The sequence below is a fragment of the Myotis brandtii genome, unplaced genomic scaffold, assembly GCF_000412655.1.
Source record: "Myotis brandtii unplaced genomic scaffold, ASM41265v1 scaffold735, whole genome shotgun sequence".
NCBI lineage: Eukaryota > Metazoa > Chordata > Mammalia > Chiroptera > Vespertilionidae > Myotis > Myotis brandtii.
The window spans coordinates 1702296-1723739 of NW_005370916.1; the positions used below are offsets into that span (position 1 = coordinate 1702296).

Here is a 21444-nt window from a genome sequence, read left to right on the forward strand (position 1 = left end):
CCAGCCCAGCCCAGCCCAGCCGCAGCCCCAGCCCAGCCCAGTGTGGCCTGCTGGCTTCTCCGAGGCCGCAGCTGCAGTGTGGGGCTCAGCAGGGCATGTGCAGGGCGGGCCTCCCCTCCCTTCCCCACAAGGTCCACCTTGGGCTTCCTCCGGAGCCCCTGCCCTCACCCCCAGGGCCAGGACCAGCTTCAGAGGTTTGTCTGGGGGTGTCTGTTCTCACCTTTTCTCCATCGTGGCCTGGAGGGCCTGGCAGTCCAATCTCCCCCTGTGGCAGAACAACTACAGGTTACTGTCCAGGCAGAGGAGGTGACAGCTGTCACCGAGAGGCACTTCCTGTGCCAGGAGTCCTCAGGAGGCCTGGACACGCATGGTCTTCGTTCCAGGGTGAGGTCCCCAACACTGAGCGTGTGCTCAGCCCCCCGTTAGTGAGGAGTGGAGCCAGGACCGGAGTCTGAGCACCCTGGCTCCCGAAGTCCTCGTTTAGCCCCAAATCACGCTGCCACCAAGGGCCCTGGACACTCACTCCATGGCTCCATGGGCGGGGCGCTGCCTCTGTGTTCCCTGCAAACCCAGCCCCTCTGTCCAGGCTGCCCCACAGGGCACTGGGAGGAATTACAGGCCAGAGCGAGGTGGTGCTCTGGGAAGATGAGAGGGTCCTTTCACTTTCACACCAACCCATGCCCCTTCTCTAGCTCAGAGAGGGCGATGAGGGAGGCGTGGCCTCTGTCTTGGAGGCCAGGTGACAGCCAGCTGCACCACCAAGGCAAAATGCTGTAGGCGCTATGAGAGAAGCGAGGAAAGGACAGTGAATTCTGCCTGATAGATCAGGGGAGGCTTCAAGGAGGAGGTGAGCTTTGGAAGGTAGGGAAGACGGGAAGGGGTTTCAGGGTAGGGGGCCTCATGAGCAGAGGGCAGAGGGGCAAACATGCAAGGCCTTCTGAGAAAAACCACAGGGGCTGGGGCAGAGTATGAAAGGGAGCCAAGGCAGGGAGCGAGGACGGGTGAGATTGGGGATGGGTTCAAGGCCCTGTTCCCTGGTGGCAGGCTGGGGTCAGTGCTGTGGGTGTGGCTGGGGCAGGGTCTGTGGGGCAGGCTCCGCCACATCAGAGGGTTATAGGCGCCCAAGACAGGCAGCCAGGGAAGAGCGGCAGAGCCCAGGGTGGGAGGAGTGACGGCAGCTGGGGTGTGGGTGAGCCTTGGTGCACTGGGAGGAATTATAGGCTAGAGCGAGGTGGTGCTCTGGGAAGATGAGAGGGTCACGGGACGAGGGGTGGCCACGGGGTCCCACGCTCAGAGTCACATGGTCTGTAGGGTCAAGACAAGTGTTACCTTCTGGCCTGGGATCCCTGGAGCTCCAGGTGGGCCGATCTGCCCGGGAAGACCAGGGGGCCCCTAGGAAAGAAAACAGACTCAGGAAGGATGTTCTGAGGAGCGGGAGCGGCCTGTCACCAGAGGGGATAGATACAGGCTGGCTTAGAGAGAGCAGGCATTTTCACACCTTCTATCAGTGGCAGGAACACTGTTTTTGCAAAGGAGACAATATGGGGACTTCACAATGTACAGGTGATAGGCATGGAGTGTGTCTGGGTTAGAGGAGGTGGGATGCAGAGCCATGCCCAGCAGCCTCTGTCCTCCGGAGTGTGTCTGGGTTAGAGGAGGTGGTGGGATGCAGAGCCATGCCCAGCAGCCTCTGTCCTCCTGCCTCTGAGGCACCGCTGGGGCTCCTGGGCTTCCAGAAGACACATCTGACCTCCCGGACAGTGACTTAATAACGTGTCCAGGAAACAACCAAACGTCAGCCACAGGTGAAGGTCTGGAACATCGATGCAATGGAGCAGTGAGGGAAGAACAAGGCCTGCATCCGCCATGCCAGGGTGAGACCCCGACACACGGCGCTGAGCAAACGCAGCCGGACGCAGACAGCGACACACGCGTGCTCCCACTCCTGGGAGGCTCAGGGAAGACACATCTAATCCTTGGTGACAGAAGCCGAGTGGTGGCTCCGGGCTGGGGCAGGTGTGGGACTGACCCCCAGGCCCATCCATGGAGGAACTCTCGGGAGTGGCTGGGGTGGTGGATACATGTGTACGGACACATTTGTCAAAACTCAGCAAACTCTACACCTAGAAGGGGTGCATTTTATTGTTTGTAAATGATACAAGGCTGTTTTTAAAAGAAAAAACCCCACAAATAACATGTGTTTCCAGGAAAGTTTTGCTTCCAACAGCTATTTTGAATAATCCATTCTAATGTTTCCCAATGAAGCTCACGGATTCCAGGATCCCGTGGTTAACAGCAGTTTCTGGGACCGGGGCGTCCTGTGCTTGGCGCTTGGTTCTGGGTTCGTGTCGTCCCTAAGCGTGTCTGTGGCACGTGGCCACGACAGCATTGGGTGAAACAACACGCCAGCAGTTTGAGAACTTGGAGCCCTCCCCGTCCCCTCCACCTGGTGGTGGAGTTTGAACTACAAGTATTCACTGCAGGCGGCCACTGGTAGGCGTGTGTGCAAAACCCAGGCTTGGGATGCACTGGCTTTCCAGGTGCAGGTAATAAAATTGATTTGTAGGAAATGCAGAGGGTCGATACTCATGTTTCAGGGTTATGCACTTTATCAACTGAAGGTGGAGAAAAAGGAGAAACACAAAAGCATCCTCCTCTATACCCCTGTTTCCTTGACAGAGCTGCAACGGGAACCCAGCATTTATACTGTGCCAAGTATACTCTGCCTGGTAGATCAGGGGAGGCTTCAAGGAGGAGGCGCACAGCTGAATCAGCGAAGAGCCACTCCAGCAGGCAGCCATGATCAAGGCTGGGGACAGCTCCTGAGACCCCCTGTTCAGACTTAGGTCACCCTCCGCCCCAGCCCTGCAAGGCCAACCCTAACCCAAAAAAGCCCAGCGTCTGCCTTCGTGAGGCAAGACCTCCAGGCCTTGCTTCCAGCCCGCCCTCCCCATGGCCCCGGCGTTGGTGCCCGGGGAAAGTGAAGGAAGAGGAAGACTGATGGTCAAGGTCAGCGTCAGGGGCTCCTAAAAAACCACCACCATGCAATCAGGTGAAGGGCAAGTCAAGAGCCATCTGTCGGGTCTCCTCGGCCCAGTCACGGACCGTGGGAGCTGGGCCGCTCTAAGGAGTGGGCTCCGTGCCTCCCAGCCCCATGCACCCCCACCTCTCCCAGAGGTTTGTGATCAATGGGCAGGGAGCACCCCACATCTCACTGAATGATGCTCTGAGGCTGTCCTATGACAAGCCCTCAAATAGCCTGCGGCCTTTGCTTCACTTCGCCAAAGAGGGAGGAAGCAGCATCCCTTATGCTTTCTGGCCGCTGACTGGGAGCCTCCCTTGCTTCTCCCTCTTGTCCCAGCACCTAGATTTCAAGGTTCCGCTGCACCGCCCTTCAGACAAACAGACAGCATAGCAAACTATGGAATCACTAAAAAAATAATTAGACAGACAATTGTTGGCATTAAAAAAGGATGATACAGCTCGTAAATGGAGTCACGTCATTAGAACATTTTTTTAAAGGAGTGGCTCTCCACCTGAGGCAGTTTTGCCCCGAGGGGGCATTTGGCAGTGACACATTTTGGTTGTCATAACGGGTGGGTGCTACTGGCATCAGGTGGGTGGAGACCAGGCGTATGCTGAACACCCTGCGACCCACAGGACCCACCCCCCATAGCTCGGAGCAAAGAGGACCAGCCCCAACTATCGACACTGCTCCGGTGGAGGAGCTCTGCTTTCAGGGGCGGGTGTCATAGGAACTTGAAATACGATAAAATTGACGCAAAAGGGAGACGTGTTCCAGGAAGACATGTGAAAGGGGAGTGTGTGCTCTGAAGAAACGGGGCCCCCAAACCCTGGATGGGCCAACACCCTGCAGGGTGCCAGGATGCTCCAGGAATGGCTCTCAGTTACCCAGAGCCAGGAGAACTGGCCAGATGGGCCCAGGTGGGGAGCCAGGCCACCTGGATGCCAAATGAGCGGGCCATTTGCCCGGAGGCTGCGCAGTGCGACCCAAACTGCAGGCCAAAGGAGGGGAACAAGGGAGCCTGGCTCAGTGGCCTGGCCTCAGGGGCATCCATCCAGGTGTGCAGCTCCCTTCTCAGGCCTCCGTGCAGCTCGAGGCCAGCACCTCCCCATCTCTAGCCCCAGGCCAGCCCCACGCACCTGGAGCGCCTCGTTGATGCTGGCGTTGCACTCCACCGCCTCTCCTTTCCCTGGCTCTCCCTTGGAGCCCTGCAAGACAAACACGAACTCAGCCGCCGGGCCAGCAGGGAACTGACCACAGCTGCCGCCCGCTGTCTGTCAACTGGACCGTGGACAGCACTGGCTGCGCCTGGCTGCACACAGGTGGGTCCAGGGCAGCAAGAGGGGAGCCTATCGGGGACCCGAGCGCTCTCAGAGGGTGCCTGGGAGTTGGACTCCGTGAGCGCCTAACTAGATTGACCTGGAGTGACTGAGCCCAGTCCTGGCTGCAACGCCAGACCTCTTATCGGGGACCATCAAGCTCTTCTCCTCGCCCCTCAAGACCCCAGGGGCCAGCCACTTCACTCTGTGACCCCAGGGAGGTGAGATGTGCTGGGACTCCGGGTGAGATGCACGTACCTTGGGGCCAGCTGGTCCCTGTTCTCCAGGCGCTCCAGGGTCCCCCTATTGCACGACAAAACTGGGGTGAAATGGGGATAAAGCTGGGTACAGAGAACCTGATGCCTCCAGATGGGCCACGCGCTAGGGCCACGGGGCGGCCGGGAGACTCACCCTAGCTCAGCCACGAGGACGCAGAGCTCCCTGTGCCTGAAAGTGCAGGCTCCCTTCTACCTGGAGGCACCCCCCTCCTTCCCAGCTCCCCCAGCTTGCGCTGAGAGGTCTTCTTTCTGTCCTGCGTTAGCTGTTAGTGACTCCACCTTGTCCGCCTGCCACCCCCCAGCCCCCTCAGCCAGCACCTCCTTGGGCGCAGAGATGAGCCCTCTGGGTCTCCTCATTTCCATTCTGCTCAGGAAGCGAGGGCTCCGAAACCTTTTGCCAATTAATCGTCTGGGTCAGTATTTGCCATGAAGAGCCCATGCGGTACTTTTAGGGGCCCCTGTTTGTGAAAGATCCGAACCGCAGGACGGAACACGGGAGGGGTGGGGAGCGGAGGTATTAGGAGCCCCCAGCCTCCCTGAGCGGGGGACGTGAGGGGACTTTTTCCTGTTGGAAACAGGACAGAAGGGTGGGGAATAAATGAAACTGTGGTGTATATTGTGAGAACAAACCACACTTCAGTTGTTCTGGGATAATGTTAACATTGAGGACAATTTAAAAAATAAGATAGAAAGTGAAAATAAAGGAAAAGTGAACCCTTTAATGTAACTCAACTCATGAGGACACTGGAGGTGGAGCTCATGGAGCGTCCAGCCACTGCCACCTCCAGGTCACCTGCCCTCCGCCTCCCACCACAGCACACAGCACACAGCACCCACCGCCCCTGCACGGGGAGCAGCTGGCGGGAAGCGGGAGTCCCCTGTACCAGGGCTTGGAAGCTAACAGAGCAGGGGCTCTGGGCCACTCCCAGCCCCCACGTCCGGCCCCCGGGCCAGCCTTCGCATGACTGCTGTCTCAGGGGACAGACAGCAGCAGGAGTCCCAGCCGGTCAGCCTGTTCCCCGGGGGTCCAGCCGCAGGGGTGGCCACACTGATCTGGGACTTGAACTCCCAAGCTGACCCTCATCCTGCAGCTTTCTGGGGCCTCCGTACCTTGTCCCCCTGCTTTCCGGGGGGGCCAGCCTGGCCATGGACACCAGCTTCTCCCTGGGGAAGGAGAGAGATGGGGTGAGGGCCTGCAGGGCACCTTGGACAGCCGCTCAAGGGGGCAAGATGTCCTGCTGTTAATGTCCTGGCTATTGTGTCTTTGAGTCTCCATGTCTTTCTCTGCTGGATTCTACGAACTCACCCCATTCCACCTATCTGACTTCTACCCACGCTTGGGCCCAGCCCGGCTCTCACCTCCTCCTGGCAGCCTTTCTATCTACTCCCTTCCTCCTCTGAGGTCTGTTCTCACCACTGGCTGGTGTCCACCCCTTGCCACCCACCCTCCCCCGCAGCCAGGCCATCCTCAGTTCTCAGTTGACATACATGTGCCCAGTTCTGTCTTGGCCCCAAATGTGGATGCCAGCAGCCCTTGGCGGGTCATTTTGGAGCCTGAAACACTTGCAAAGGCACACCTCACCCTGCCTGGGGGGGGGGGGGGGGGAAGACCCTGGGCCTGTGTGTATGTGGGGGGACAGAGGGGAGTGCTGGAGGCCTAGGACAGGAGGGGATGGGGAACTAGGAAGAGGCCCATCCCAAACACGTCACTTATTAAACATCTGCCTGGACTTGGAAAGAGGATGAGATTTTGGGAACAGTCTTCTAGCTTCCCCTTTCTTTTGTCCCAGGGCGTGAGGACAATAGTGACCAGGTTTCTCCGACCCTAAATGAAGGCCCCAAATGTGCCAGCCATTCATGCCCTGTGGGGTCAGAGGGACAAACTCCAAAACTTGGAGTGTCTGGGAACCCGGTGGCAGGGCTACCTCTGGCAAAGCTGGTGCTCATGTCAGGGAGGCTCTGTCCCTGCCACAGTCAGATAGGCCTAGGGCCGTGGTCGGCAAACTGCAGCTCGCGAGCCACATGCGGCTCTTTGGCCCCTTGAGTGTGGCTCTTCCACAAAATACCGACTTCTGCACATGGGCCATGAAGTTTCAATCGCACTGTACGTGCATGCCCGCATGTGGTATTTTGTGGAAGAGCCACACTCAAGCGGCCAAAGAGCCGCATGTGGCTTGCGAGCCGCAGTTTGCTGAGCCGCAGTTTGCCGACCACTGGCCTAGGGCATGGGCACGGGGAAGGAGAAGCCACATCTGCCTGTGAGGTTCCTCGTGCTCCCTGCACTGTATTCCTGCGAATTGTGGCTCTGTCTGTCCTGTCAGATTGCGGGCCAGCCCACCATAGCAGCCCTTGATAAACGCCAGTCAGTGGGGTGAATGCGTGTGCTGCTGCCAATCACGTAATTAATCTTTTCCTTATGAGCTAAGAAAGGGACCCCCTCACCTCCCCTGCTGCTAAAATAAACCAAGGAAGCATCTGCTTTGGGAAGCCCGAGTCTTACCCTTGCAGTTTCCACAAAGAGCAAGGAAAGGGTGGGCAGCCAGCTGTGTCCCGGCCACCATCCTGCTCCCCGAAGTGTACCAGCACAGGTGGGGCTCAGCAGCTCGCTGGCCTGAGGCCTATTTAGAGCCCAGAGGAGGGGCCTTTCTGGCTGTCCTAAGGCCCTGCAGTCGCCAGCCCCTGACTCAGTTACATCATAGTCATTTGAGTCAATGGGACCAACCCTCTGTCCTGGGTGACATCTCTCCTGGATGCCAAACAGTCTCTGCTTGGAAGTAGGCGCTCAGGCCAAACGACCTTTCCAGAATCCACGGGAAAACCACACACACTAGGGAAGGCAAGGTGCCCAGGACACAGAGTCCCCAAGAACAGGTCGAAGTAAAGGCCTCAGGCAAACATCTTCTGTGAGCACTGATCCCAGGGGAAGACTCACCTTTGGCCCTGGGGGCCCGGGGAGCCCTGGGGGGCCGGGCTCCGCTCTGCCTCCTCCAATGGAGTTGCCAGAATCGCCTTTCTCTCCCTGGGGGTGGAAAGGAAGAGTTATTAGTTCTTTCCTCACAGTTCAGGCTAAATTTGGTAGGGGGTGGGGGTGGGCATTAGGGGGCTGTGGGCTCCAGAGGCCTTCAGAAGCCTGGCCTAGTCTGATCCAGCCGCAGGTTTTGAGGAGAGAATAGAGCTGGCTATTGAAGGGGAACAGGCTGAAACAAGAGACCTATCAGAACCTGGGTCTGGAACAGCGTTTCTCAAAGGATGTTCCATGGGCCCAGTAGGCGTGGCTCAGTGGTCACAGTTCGATTCCGGTCAGGCCACATGCCAGGCTGCCGGCTCGATCCCCAGTGGGGGGCGTGCAGGAGGCAGCTGATCAATGATTCCCTCTCATCATGGGTGTTTCTACCTTTCTCTCCCTCTCCCTTCCTCTCTGAAATCAATTAAAAAATACATATTTTAAAGGGTGTTCCATGGAACACTTCTTCAGGGGGTTGAAAATATTTGAAATGTGAAAAAAAGGGGTCTGGTGGCCAAACAATGCTAGGAAAGGCGGAATGAAATGAAGCTTTTCGAGTTCCTTCATGCAGCGTGCTCTGAGCTCTGACAGGCGACAGTGCCTGTCACTGTTTAAGGGGCCCCTTACCCAGCTCTCCCACACTTACCTGACCTCTAGTCTGTTTTCAAGTGCACTATCTTATGGAGCTCATGTACCACTGAGCACATTTTCAGAGCTGCTGCAAAGAAGTCTGACCAGGTCATAGCCATTGAAGTCTTTGAATTTGGGCATTGTTTGGCCAATTAGGGCCTCCCATGTCGTACCTCTTTACCCCCCTCCTCTGGGAGGGAATGTGGGCGGGGATGGACATCAGACCTCTACACGCATCTCACCATGCAGAGCTCCTCAATACCCACCTTCTGCCCCAGGAGGCCAAGGCCCGCGGCGCCTTTCTCACCCTGCGGAGAAATGCAGACAATGTGGGTTAGAAGAGCTCCTCTAGGATGTGGGTGAGGCCTCACCCCGCCAGCGCCAGGCCTTGGCTTTCCTCTCTCCCACCTCCCTGCCCCTCCGTGCGCTGTTTTCTGAAGGACTCCACTTCCTGAAGGGCCCCCACCTGGCCCAACTCCTTCTTAAGACCACTTCACACTGGGGACAGCCTGCATCAGTGCTCACAGGTGGGCTGGGCCCCCATCACTCGTGCGAGAGGGGAGCCAAGAGCGCTTAGGCCTTTTTGGGGGAAGGATGAGCAGCGTGGAGCCAGGCATTTGGGAAGCTCTTCCTTTTAACCACCGTGCTCTTTCCATGTTCATGTTCATCGGGACCAACCACTAGAAGCCCCTGGTTTCCAGGGAGAGCCTTCTGCCCACCTCCTCCTGCCTCTAAAGACAAGACCAGCCCAGCCGGCATGGCTCCATGGATGAGCATCGACCTATGAACCAGGAGGTCACGGTTCGATTCCCGGTCAGGGCACATGCCACGGTTGTAGGCTCGATCCCTAGTGTGGGGCGTACAGGAGGCAGCCGATCAATGATTCTCATCATTGATGTTTCTCTCTCTCCTCCTTTCCTCTCTGAAATAAATAAAAAAATATTAAAAAATAAAAAAGACAAGACCATCTAACCAGGACATCTCTTTGGAGGAGTATTTTGAGAAGCTTGCCTCCTGTTATGGGTTGAATTGTGCCTCCTCCTCCCCATTGTATGTTAAAGTCTGAACCCCCAGTATCTCAGAATATGACCTTATTTAGAAGTGGGACAGTGGAGGAGTAATTACATTGGAGGTGTAATTAGCTATGTTATGAGGTCATGCTGGAGTGGGGTGGGCCCCGAATCCAATATGACTGGTGTCCTTATAAGAAGGGGAAACTTGGACAGACATGCACATGGGGGAACCCAAGTGAGAGTGAAGGCAGAGATGGGGTCTATGAGCTGAGGACCAGCAAGGATGGCAGCAAACCCAGAAACCAGGAGACGGGCCTGGGCTAGATGCTCCCTCACAGCCGCAGAAGGAACGACCCTGCTGACACCTGTTCCTCAGACCACTGGCCCCCAGGCGGGGGGACAATACACGTCTGTGGGTTGAGCGACAGTGTTTGTGGTCCTTTGTGGGGCGCCCTCGCTAAGGAACACCCCTCATAGCTAGCTCCTTCCTGAAGAACTCTCCCCCTGACCTGGACCACAGAGCCCGCCTCGGTGCAGAGGGGGAGGCTCTGCCTGTGAGCAGCTGCCCTGTGTCGGCAGCAGAGCTGGTCTCACAGGCAGGTCTCCTGAGGCTCCACCTCCGACCCAGCGTCTCACATCAGGAGCCCCCAGAGCACCGCCAGGTCAGCGTGGGGAGCTCCACTCTCCACAGCCTGAGGATGGCGGTCACATGTGTGGTTACATAAACTGAGGGCCCTGGGTCATAATTTGCTCAGACGTCTCACTGACTTGTCCAGCTGGAGCCACACAAGGAGCCACACCAAGTCACTGGGGGTCATCCCCTTGCTACCTGTCCTTGGGGAGGAGCTGAATGGCACAGTGGCCTGGAGCTGGCCAAGGAAGGGAAGGAGGCTGGGTGAGTGCCCACGTGACAGGAGGACAGCAAGTCTTGGGAGCCCAGCAGGCCCAGCTCTGCCTGGGCTGTGCCTTAGCAGGCATGCCCTGAAACAGCCGGGAAGGGATGCAGTGCCGTCTACGGGGGTCCTGGGGGTGGGGATGGAGCGAGGAAGGGCCTTCCTTCTGCTGGGTTCTCCTGGGTAACCCATGGCTTTCAAGGAGGGAGCGTTGCTCTCGAGTGGAATTTCTGCAGCTTTGCAGGCTGTCCCTGCACTGTCCTCCTCCTGAGGGTACACGCACCCATTGCACACGGCAGGCAGCACCCTAGTCACGGGAGGGAGAGGTGGGCAGGGAGTGGGGGACCAGCACTCTCAAAGGCACAATATCCTACCCTCTGCCCCCTCTTTCCTGGCAAACCTGGGGGCCCCAGCTTTCCTGCCACTCCTGGGTCTCCCTTTGGGGTAAGAAGAGAAAGTCACTCCTAAGAGGATGTAGGTGGGGGTCATGAGGGGTATAATGGACAGCGATCATAGACGGGTGTTCCTAGAACCCTAGTCCCATAAGATGCTCCTCTGAAAAAAAGGAGGCCCTGGTCAAAAAAAGTTGGACATTCTTCACAAGATATTGCCTTTTCAAAGCTCTCCAATGCACATTTAGCATGTTAAAGGCTCTGAGAAGGCCTGCACGAAAGAAACCCGTGCAATATTTTTAATCCTCTATTTCCCAAACATACTTGACCATGGGAACTTTTTTTCATGTTACATCCCTTAATGAACTAGATGAGAGAGACAGCCCCCAGGCGCAGGGGACAGCAGCTCCTGGCTGCTGGAGCAGGTGTGCAGGCAAACCGGCCGAGCTGTCCAGCCAGAATCCAGGAGCAGGGAGGCACTTGCTGTGCAACCCTGACAAGCAGGCCCCTCCCTGGCAGGCTGTCCTCTGCTCAGTCAGGTCCCCAGCCCCAGGCCCACCTCAGGGGGATCAGGAGTGAGAAACAGCAGCGGCCCCTCCCGCCTCCCCTGACACCTGATGCTCCTTGCAGCCCAGACATTCCCTGTGTCAGTACCTTGGCTCCTGGGGTTCCTGGTTCTCCCTGTGTAGGAAAAAAAAGATTCAGGTAAGGAAATAAGAGGGCGTGAGAGAGCGGGGAAGGGAGCAGGAACCAATGAGCAGAGCTACTCTGGGGGGAGGCGAAGCGCCTGGCCAGCTCAGCCTTTCCTCGGTGTAGACCTCAAGCCACAGGCCAAAGAGGCCTCCTGGACCACCCCTTATTCTCCACCAGGTGAGGCGTGTGTCTGGTGTGGGTGTCAGTGAGGCCCCGCAGGAGAGGGAGAGGTGCCCCTGTAAGCGGACCTGCCGGAGAGCCACACCGAGCACTTGTGCTGCTGGGTGTTTCCACCGTCCGCCTGCCAACCACATGGCAGTTAGGGTGGGTTCAGGAGGAGGAATCCAGCTCCTCTCCCTGAAGCTTTGCAAGCAAGTAGCTGTGAAATTCCAGTGTGAAGGAAAGCTCTGGCTCCACTGCATGGCAGGAGGGTGAGACCTATAGCTGAGAATGGTAACCCTTTGCTACTTCCTTGTAAGCTTAGGTAGACACTGGCTGTTCACGTTATGTGTGCATGCACCTGACATTGGCTGTTCAAGTTATGTGTGCGTGCACCTGACATGGGCTGTTCAAGTTATGTGTGCATGCACCTGACATTGGCTGTTCAAGTTATGTGTGCGTGCATCTGACATTGGCTCTTCAAGTTATGTGTGCATGCACCTGACATGGACTGTTCAAGTTATGTGTGCATGCACCTGACATGGGCTCTTCAAGTTATGTGTGCATGCACCTGACATGGGCTGTTCAAGTTATGTGTGCACGCACCTGACATGGGCTGTTCAAGTTATGTGTGCGTGGATCTGGCAACAATGCTGCTTCAGGAGAAATGTTTCCCAAGCCTGTCTGCCCCCTCCTTGGTTCAGGACCTCTGAAGCCCTAACGCTGTCCTCCTCTCTCCATCTCTCCCACATTACCCCTCCGTGTTGAATTACAGCGTTTCACTGACCTTCATCCCCGCCACGGCGATGCCAGGAGCCCCCTGGCAGAGAGAAGAAAAGGCATGGAGACGTCCGCAGTCAGGGGGAGCACAAGGAAGTGGCCAGCCTCCCAGCCTCCCCTTGGGGAGATGCGAAGGTGGACTGTTCATGCCTGTGTACCGCCCAAACCCACGGGAAAGGAGGGGTGCTGAGCTTGGCACAGGGAGGGTGGGTCCCAAGGAAGAGGCTCTGTGCAGCACAGCTGGGTGCCCAGGGTCCCATCCACCTGCTCAGCACCTAGGCTGTGCTGGGAGACACAGTGGGCATCGTGGCAGGATGCCCACAGGTGAGCTAGATGGGCATCCCTGGGGTGAAATGAGGGAGGGCTTCGTTGGGATAAGAGAAAAGGAGGAGGAGATGGGGGAGGGGAAGCAGGGAGAGCCCTGGGGAAGGGGAGAAGAGTAGATGGAGATGTCACCACGTACGTACAGTGCCCCCCAGTGTGTGTCAGCAGGCCTCTCCTCACAGGAAGCTCTCTGGATCTACGCTCTCAGGGACTGGGGAGCAGCTGGCAGTGAACCCCATTTCTATATCAGCTCAAGACCACTGACTTTTGAAGTGCATAGGCTTCCAAACACACTGCTTAGTAAACCCCCCGTGGAGGTGATGTTAGGGGGTGTCTACTCCTCACATGGGCCTCAGGACTGCAGCCAGAGCTGGGGTTACGCAAGATTATTATGACCCAAAGATGCCCAGAAGGAGGCCTGGCCATTTCAGAAGGGCACTGGTGCATGATGGGGCCAAACAGGAGCCAAACAGGGCAGCCCTGCCTGGAAGGACAGGCTGCACAGCGAGGGGCGAGGGCCTGGGAGGATATGCACCCCCAGTCTTCACCGTGGGACGTGGGAAGGAGGAGCGTGGGAGAGAGGTCGGGGTGGGGGCGGGGCTGCCTGGGTGTGCTGAGGGGCAGGTACCTTCACTCCGTGTTTGCCCGGCATCCCTGGCATGCCCCGTTCTCCCTGAAGGAAGAAACAGAGAAACGATGAGAAGAGGACCAGACTCAGGGCCCCGAGGATGTCACTGAGAACAGCTGGTCTGGAAGCTCAGGACAGTTGAGCTCTGGCAGTCACCGCGGGCCACTCAGCTATGTGAACTCGCACAGGGGTCCAAGGCATGTGTCACAGTGAGGGAAAGGCACCCAGAGAGAGCGGCCACCACAGGAGCCGAGTCCTGTGGGGATGGGGGGCAGGGAGCTGTTCAAGATCTACTGCCAGCGGGTCTGGAACTCAGTGCTGCGGGTAGGAGCGGGCCTGGGCCACGCACCGACTGCACATCCTCCCTCCCGCCCCGCCTAGCACTTCTTGCCCGTTTTCATTCCAGCAGCCCTGCTCCTCATCTCCCTCTGGGGCTCCTTTTCCTCCAGGTTCCTTGGGTCTAACTCCTCCCAGGGGCCTGTGGGCCTTGGCCCCACGTGGCAGAGGGTCGGCCTGTACTTGGGTGGTGGGGGACTGGAGATGAACCAGGCGCCACCTGGCACCTTCCAGAGGCACCAGGACAGCTGTCGCCGCTCCAGGATCTCATGGGTGTGCGCTACCAGCTCAGCAGTGTCTCCAGCCTCTCGTACCTCCCCGTGAAAATACCACACGGATGGGAGGGGCTGAGCTCAGGACACAACAGGAGGAGAGGGGGTGGGGATGCCAGCCAGCGGCAATGGGGGCTGCCGTGTTAGGGTGACCAGGGGAGGGAGAAGAGCAGCTCCTGTCTCCATGAGTTGAACCCCAACTGAAGCCCCAGGCAGGGCCCAGAATGCCGTGCAGCTACAGGTGACAACGGCCGGCCTGCTGCAGCTTCCTGCGAGGGAAGCCAGCGCTGTGGGTGGCCATGCCCAACCCCGCCCGGCCCAGCTTCCTCTCTCAGGCCAGCGGGCACGGCCACAGGCCATGCTGCCGTTCCCACAGGCTTCAGGCAGAGGGCGAACCTGGTCCCACCTCAGCTGCCCTCACCCCTCTCTGCATCTGACAGGCAGTCCCAGTCCACCCCGCGCTCACCAAGGACAGAGAGGCTTCTCACTCTGCTCCAGGACTGAGCCCTCCCTGTACGTAAGCTGGACAATAACACTCCCTACTCAGAACAGCCGCTGCCTGGCACTGACCGGAAAAGCGGCCGGGATCCTGAGCATGGCCTTCCATCCTCGCTTCCTTCCCACCCCCATCTCCTCATAGCCTGACACCTCTTCCTGCTTCCCTGAAAACACCACCCACTCTCATGACTTCCTGTTATTTCCTCAACACCCTACTCATTGATGGTCACACACCATCTGCTCTGTGGAGCCTTTTGCTATGCCCCGAGCCCAGTGCTGGTTCCTCAGTGCAGAAGGACCCTGTGCATTTGTAATCTGAGCACAAAACCACGTCGGCCTGGGATGGCTCACCTCCATTCTTTAGGGACAAGTCTCTGAATTCTGCAAAAGGCTCAGCAACTTTAGCTCCAAACCCAGGAGCCCTTTCTCATCCTGACTCACCAGGACCCCTGAGCCACAGGCAGTGACCACAGCAGATAAGCCAGTGGCCCAGATCTGCCCTAGCCACCAAATTCTGGGGACCCCCTCTTATGGGAAAGAGCAGAGAAAGGCATGGCCATTTACTGCATCTGCCATGCGTCTGGCACCGGGCTAAGGGCTTTTCATCTTTCTACTCAGTGTCTAGGAATCTACTCCGGAGTGGGAGTGGATGTTACTCCTGCTTTACCGGTGAAGAAACTGTAGCTCAGAGAGGCCGGGTACGATTGTCAAGGTCATGCAGAGCAGGGATGTGAACATAGGTCTTTTGCCTGCCAAAGCCCAGGTACCCATTTCTCCAGACCAACCCCAGCGTCGGCTGGGCTGGTGTTCCACCTGCTTCTGTTAAACACCTTCTGCAGGCTGAAAGCAGGCAACACCCTCTCTGCTGGAGGGCCCTGGGTCTGTGCCCCACAGGCATGAAGGAGTGGGCCAGGCCTGTGAGGGCAGCTCAGCCCAGAGCCCTGGGGTGGTCTTTAACCATAGGCGCCCAGAGAAAAGTGCGGGTCTGCTATGTGGCCAGCAGAGGGCACCCCAGGACCTCGTCAGGAGTCTGGCAACAGGCCTCCAACCCCTTCCCAGGAGAGCCAGCTGAGGCTCCTGTCACTCTTTCCTTTAGGACCAGGAGGCCCTGCTAACATGCCAATCAACCCAAATGAGTTGACTCAGCCCCTAGGACATCAGACAGAGTCCCTGGGGTGGGGTAGAGGTACAAGTGGGAGGTCAGCTTGGGGGTCCCTGACTATCCAGGGATTTCCCATTGGTCCTGCCCTGCCCTGCCCTGCTCCTGTCTTTCCTTCCATGCCCCTGCCTCCCCTTCCCACCTCCATGTTGAGGAGCTGATGGAGTCAGGAAAGGCTGGCTGTGTGACTCCAGATAAACCCTGTTCTCTCTCCGGGCCCAGGACCCCTACCTGCAAAGTGAGATTAGACTAAATAAACGCTTTCCAGCCACTCCTGCTCCCCCATCTTCTCCATCGCCCCCAGCCCTGCCTGTGGGAGACCCTTAGGAGGGAGAGAGGCCACGGCCAGGGAGGGGACACTGGGTCTGCTGGCAGGTCCAGGACAGGGCTCCCTGGTGGAGCAGGTTAGCTCTGGGTAACACTGCGGCTCTCGGAGGCTCTCTGCCTTCTCCTCCTGCCCCCGAGAGACAGACAGCTTCCTGTGCCTCAGCAGGGAGGAGGGTGGGCTCCGGGCGCCTGTCTCCCGTCTCCACAGGAGCCATGCAGAGCAGGCGCTGGGAGTGAGGGCTTCCGGCTAATTGGGCTTGTCTTCAGCGCATGTGGGTTTGTCTGTAAAGACACAGCCATGCCCTCCAGGGAAATCCGGCCCCTGGGAGCCTCCTAAGGAGGCAGCCCTCCTCATTAGCGTGGCTGACCTCTGCCCCCTCCCTCCCTCCTGGGTCAAGTCTCTTAATTCTGCAAACGACTCAGGCTCCCTTGATCCCCATTCTCAGGGCCTCCCTCACTCCCAGCCCTTTGCTGGGCAGGAAGCAGGGGCGCCCTCCACTGACCCACCCTGCGGGCTCAGTCCACTCTCATCAGCCTCCTTTCTCCAGGGCCTGTCTCCACGGGCGTGCGCCAGCCTGACCTCTGAACTGGGGACGGTGCTGTCCTAACAGAAAGCGCTGGTTCCTGGACGGTGGCCGAGGTGAAAGAGGGGTGAGAGTCATTGTCAAGGACTCGGGGTGGCTGTGGCAAGCATGCTTGTCTGCAGGGAGGAGGCCGATGCCTGTGCACACAGCTTTCCCTGGTGGCCCATCTCAGCGAGGGCACATCTAGAGGGTCCTTTCCCGGCTTTCTTCTTAAAAATGTTCCTTTTTAAAGGTTAAGTTTGGAATCGTGCTGACTTTAGACCCACTAACTCACCGGCTTATCTTAGGTGGGAAGGAGCTCCCATAGTCTGTCAAAGCCCCCGGCCCCCTTTACCCCTCTATCTTTGCCTTCTCAGGTCCTCCCAACCAGGAGCCTCTGGGTGGGTGTCAGCCACTGGGTCTGGCGTCCTCCAGCTGGGGAGTGGGTGCCTGGGCGTTACAAAGGCTCTTGCCCCAGGGGCACAGAGCATGGGTGGCACAGGCTGCTGTGGGACCAGGCTTGTGACCCACAGGCGGCGCCGACCCACCACCTGGTTCTTTAACTGTGGTGCCGAGAACCAATGCCTGATGGCCGGCCTGGGAGGGGTGGGTTCCATTCGTCGTGGCTAAGCAAGCTCTGGGTGAGCACAGGTGGGGGGGTGGGGGGGATGCCCTGAATGACCTTGAGGACCTGTCCCAGCCAGGACTTCACAATGTCACTGACTCTCAGCTGGGCCCTGCCTGTGCTCTCACTGCAGCATCAATAGGTTCTCTATGCTGGTCCTGGCCTCCAGGTGAGGACCCATCCTTTACCCAGACGACAGGATGGAAGCGAGCTCCTTGGAGCACAAGCTGGCCATGCTCCCGTCCAGGGGGAGTGGCCTCCTAATTGGTGATTTACTGTTTGTGGAACAAGCGGGGCAGGGACTTGGCAAGAAAACGTAGTCTGGAAGGAGGTGGGGGCTTCAAAGTCAGCTCCCCAGCCCAGCAAAGGTCAGGCCAGAGAAGCTCGGGGAGATGAATGGACCTCCCTAACGCTGGGTGGGGGGCCCAGGGCCGAGGCAGCTCCACACACAGACTCTTTGTTCTCTGCAGGGAGGAGGAAGACCTGTCTGAGCGGGGAGTGGAGGGCTGGGGGGAGGCCAGGAGGCAGCTCTGGCCTCAGGCCTGGGCCTGGCCCTTTCCTGGGCTGGAAGATCCGGGTGAGGAGGGCCAAGGTCTTTCTCTCACCTACAGCGTTCCCAGGACTGCCTTCCGGGAAGAGGGCAGCTCAGCGCCCTGTTCCTGCTCTAGCAGCTCCGGAGCAGGGAGGCCCGGGGCCACGGAAATGCCAGGCCCTCCGGTAATTGGGGCTGGCAGGAAGTGATCTGGGGAATTACCGGGTCAGGCGCCCCATCGAAGGCCAGGGCTTTGGAAGGGCGGCTGGCTTGTAATCTCGATTTGAGATCGGGTGATTTTGTAGTTAGTTCCAAAAAGAAAAGTCAGCTCTAATTAATCCGTGGACTTTGGAGTGCAGGAGAAATGGGGCCCAGAGAGCGGAGGCTGGGGCTGGAAACCGGCAGAGTGGGAGCCCGTCAGCCTCAGATTTGGAGCCCATGCCTCATCTCCCTGATCGGCCTTAATTTAAATGGCCTGGCTGTCCCCACTGGGATTTCGTGGCTTTGAAAGAGTGCTGTCCCCATCCCAGACGTTTCTGTATCCATGGCTTCATCTGGACGAAGCACTCTGCCTGTGAGCCCGAGAGAAGCCTGGGGGTGCGCAGGTCCTCTGGGGGCCAGAGGGGCGCAGGAAGGTTCCGGAATAGCTGCAGTGCGGGGCTGAGCCAAGCTGCCTCCTCCTGGCTCTGTTGGAAGCCCCGGGACCATGCCAACTCCCTGCAGGAATCACTGAGGCGAAATCGGTGCCAGTGGAAAAAACACCACACTCCCTTGGTTCTTCAACTAAAATGCACCGCGCACCCCATGCTTTCTGCCGTCGACACTCCACGTACTGCTCACAGAGAGCCGGGGGGCTCAGAGAAAGGCCCGGAACCAGCCACCACCTTTCCTCACAAGAAGGAAAAGAGCTCAACACTCACCTCCTTTTCTCCTAGTGGAGGGGGAACTGCCTACTGGAAATCCTGGGGCCCCCCAGGGCTGTAAGGCCCAGGTGGTAGTCATTCAGAGCAAGGCTTTGGGGTCAGACAGATCTGACTCCACCACTTCCAGGCTGTGGGCCTTCGAGGGTTCACCTTTGTGAACCTCAGTTTGTTCATCTGCCAATTACCCCCAGCTGTAAGTCCCAGGTGGTAGTCATTCAGAGCAAGGCAGATCTGACTCCACCACTTCCTGGCTGTGGGCCTTCGAGGGTTCACCTTTGTGAACCTCAGTTTGTTCATCTGCCAATTGGGGATGAGGATAGAAAGCACCTCAGAGGGTTGTTATAAAGATCTAGTAAGCTGATGCGTGCCAAGTGCCTCATACACAAACTGGCATGTTGAAGAGGCCCCGTAACGTAGCTGTAATAATGCTAATCGCCATTCTACGGGAGTGTGTCCACCACATGGCCCCTTGCTCTGACCGGCAGATCAGAATGGACACGTCCTCTTGTAGAAGGACTGAGGAGCGGTGGGGAGGCTGGGGTAGCTGGAAAATGAGGACTGAGCTTCCACTCCTTACACCCCCACCTCAGTGTCCTAGCCATCCAACCACAGGGCTCATGGGCCTGCTCCCCTGGGAGTCCCTGTTTCTCGGGAGCCAGGAGCCTCCAGGAGGGGTGACTGCAGTTACCAGCGGCTCTAGCACGAGGTTCTCACATCCCGCCCCCTCTGGTCTGAAAACGCACAGCCCACAGCTGTGGAAGGGAGCGTGCGCTCAGCCACAGTCCTTCATGCAAACCCGGGGACTTAACACCCAGACCACCACATGCGTCAGACGCACCCCCCTGCGGAGACAGACTGACCAGCTCCGATTGCTTAGAGATAAGCCCTCACCGGGTTTGTGATCCACATACCGTCTGACAATCCTCGTCAATCCCCGTGAAAGAGAGCCAGGGTTGTAATGTTTTAAACACACTTTGTGTCTTGCAACATATTTAAAGGAGATTGGCGTCATAAATTTGGATCAAATAGGTACCACATGGGCGCACAACAATACTCGCAGTGTCTGGGCGGCGGGGCTGGCCCTGAGTGGGGCTGGGGCAGCACAGGGCCCGCTGGCCACACCGGGCTTAGATCCCGAGGAGCTGGGGCAGAGCCTGCCCTGCTGGCGGGCTGGCCTCTGGGAGGCTGCCAGGTTGGGTCCAGTTGCTGGGGGAGAGGGGGTGGATGGAGCTAATCATTAGCAAAGTTCATGGGCTGAGAAACATCTCTGCTGAGAGCTAAGTTCCACCCCGTGCTGGAAGAGAGGCCTCCCCACATGGTGTCACGTCGCTGGGGCACAGCAATCGAAGCAGATGCGGAGGGTCCCTCGGTTACCCCGCAGGTCCCCCTCACAGCCTGGCCCCGGGCCCAGCCCTGTGTTCCCACCTGCCAGCACTCGCTCCTCCCTGGGGTGGGGAGCCAACTCGTCTCAGCACCTGTAATCAGGGGCCTCCTTACCGTGCCTTACTCCAAGCAGAGAGCAGAGAGGGGAGAAGAGAGTAACAGGGAAATGATGGGCAAAGGAAGGATGCTTGGGGGCGAGCCCTCTGCTGCTGGCCACCAGTCCCCAGTGCATACCCTCTGGGCTTTGTTGAAGTAACGACAGAACGAGGATCCCGGCACAGGGAGGGTCAGCCCAGACATGAGGGTGCGGAGACCGCCTCGGGCTCCAGGAACACCTACTGACCAGACTCAAGGACAGGCTGGGAGAAGTGGAGGCCAGAGGAGCCTTCCAGAAACCCGAGCGACATTAGAGGGAGATACCGGCTCACAGCCCTGCAGACTCCACAGAGGCCGCTGGGGAAGGGAAGAGGGGGTGGTCTGATAGAGAAAGGAAGGGCGAGGAGCAAGAGCCCAGCATAGAGAAGAAGAGCCTTCTCAGTTCCTCATAGATCTACAAGGGGTGACGCTTGTGCCCTGGATAGGTGGCTTGGTTGGAGCGTCGTCCACACACTGAAAGGTCCTGGGTTCGAGTCCCCATCAGGGCACATATGGGAGGCAAGAAATTAATGTCTCTTTCTCACATCTATGTTTCTTCTCTCCTCTCTCTCTCTCTCTCTCTCTCCCTCCCTCCCTTTCTCTAAAGATTAGTGAACATGTCCTTGGCTGAGGATTTAAAAAAAAAAAAGTGGTGATGCCTGTCACAAGCCTGATGTAGGTGAAGAAAGACCTGGACAAAGGCTGGAGGAGACCTGCACTCCTTCCACAGCCAGGGGCGCTCTCTATGGAGATGGAGCCGACTCTGTCCCCAGGAAGCCATAGTTTCCCTGACCTGGAAGGGATTTTAATCCTGTCTCCCATCTGATCTAGAAGCTGCTCAACACATGCCAGACCCTACCCGAACCCCTCCGGTGACAGGGAGCTCCCTGCAAAGGTACCCATCAGCACTGGCGCCGGCCCTTCCATGCCGGAGCCTCTCTCGCAGCCCTGAGCCGTCTCTCCCCAGAGCAGGCTTCCCGGGGCCAGGAGCTGCCCCCTGTCAGCAGCACCACAGCGGTTTTCTTGCAAATGCAATGCAGTCAGGGTTGCATGATCTGTCCCATCGTCTGAGCCCAGGATGGCGGCCCTCATGGGACCAGGGCCTCTATCATCATGATACCCCAGCCCTAAGCGGAGTCCTCTTAGGACAACACTCCCCCAAGCTCCTTTCTGGGTGAACCAGACTCGCAGCTGGCAGGAGAATACAGACACGGCCATGGTGTGGATGCTGGTTGCGGGCATCGCCACGATCCTAGGGCCACCTCTGCCGGCCCTACAGTTTCTCTCTCCACCGCTTGAAAGAACCGGTGTGGCCGCTAATGGGAAAACCGACCCTGCTCTGCACCAGGAGGCAGTAAATTTTGTGAGTCTGTGCGAGTGGATGGAGACAACCGCGGGGGCTATAATTTCTACTTCCTGACACAACGCAAACTTCTCAGTTTATGCAGAACTAATTACAGAACTCAGGCCTCGCCATCTCACCCACCAAACACCCATAAAACGATCCGGATTACGGAGTGTGGGGAATGTGCTTCTCAGGAGTGATTCTTCCC

The 21444-nt window shown here is 58.0% G+C and overlaps 1 protein-coding gene across 1 annotated transcript in view; it reads right to left on the minus strand.

Moving 5' to 3' along the window:
* COL13A1 (collagen, type XIII, alpha 1) overlaps window positions 1–21444 on the minus strand; it is a 126683-nt gene that overhangs the window by 544 nt on the left and 104695 nt on the right. Inside the window, exons 17-26 of the mRNA XM_014530363.1 lie at window positions 13139–13183; window positions 12194–12226; window positions 11209–11235; window positions 8523–8564; window positions 7555–7641; window positions 5733–5786; window positions 4603–4647; window positions 4165–4233; window positions 1330–1392; window positions 221–265 (exon numbers count right to left, since the gene is read on the minus strand). Of these exons, the coding sequence (XP_014385849.1) occupies window positions 221–265; window positions 1330–1392; window positions 4165–4233; window positions 4603–4647; window positions 5733–5786; window positions 7555–7641; window positions 8523–8564; window positions 11209–11235; window positions 12194–12226; window positions 13139–13183 (510 nt within the window). The remainder of the gene's footprint in view (window positions 1–220; window positions 266–1329; window positions 1393–4164; window positions 4234–4602; window positions 4648–5732; window positions 5787–7554; window positions 7642–8522; window positions 8565–11208; window positions 11236–12193; window positions 12227–13138; window positions 13184–21444) is intronic.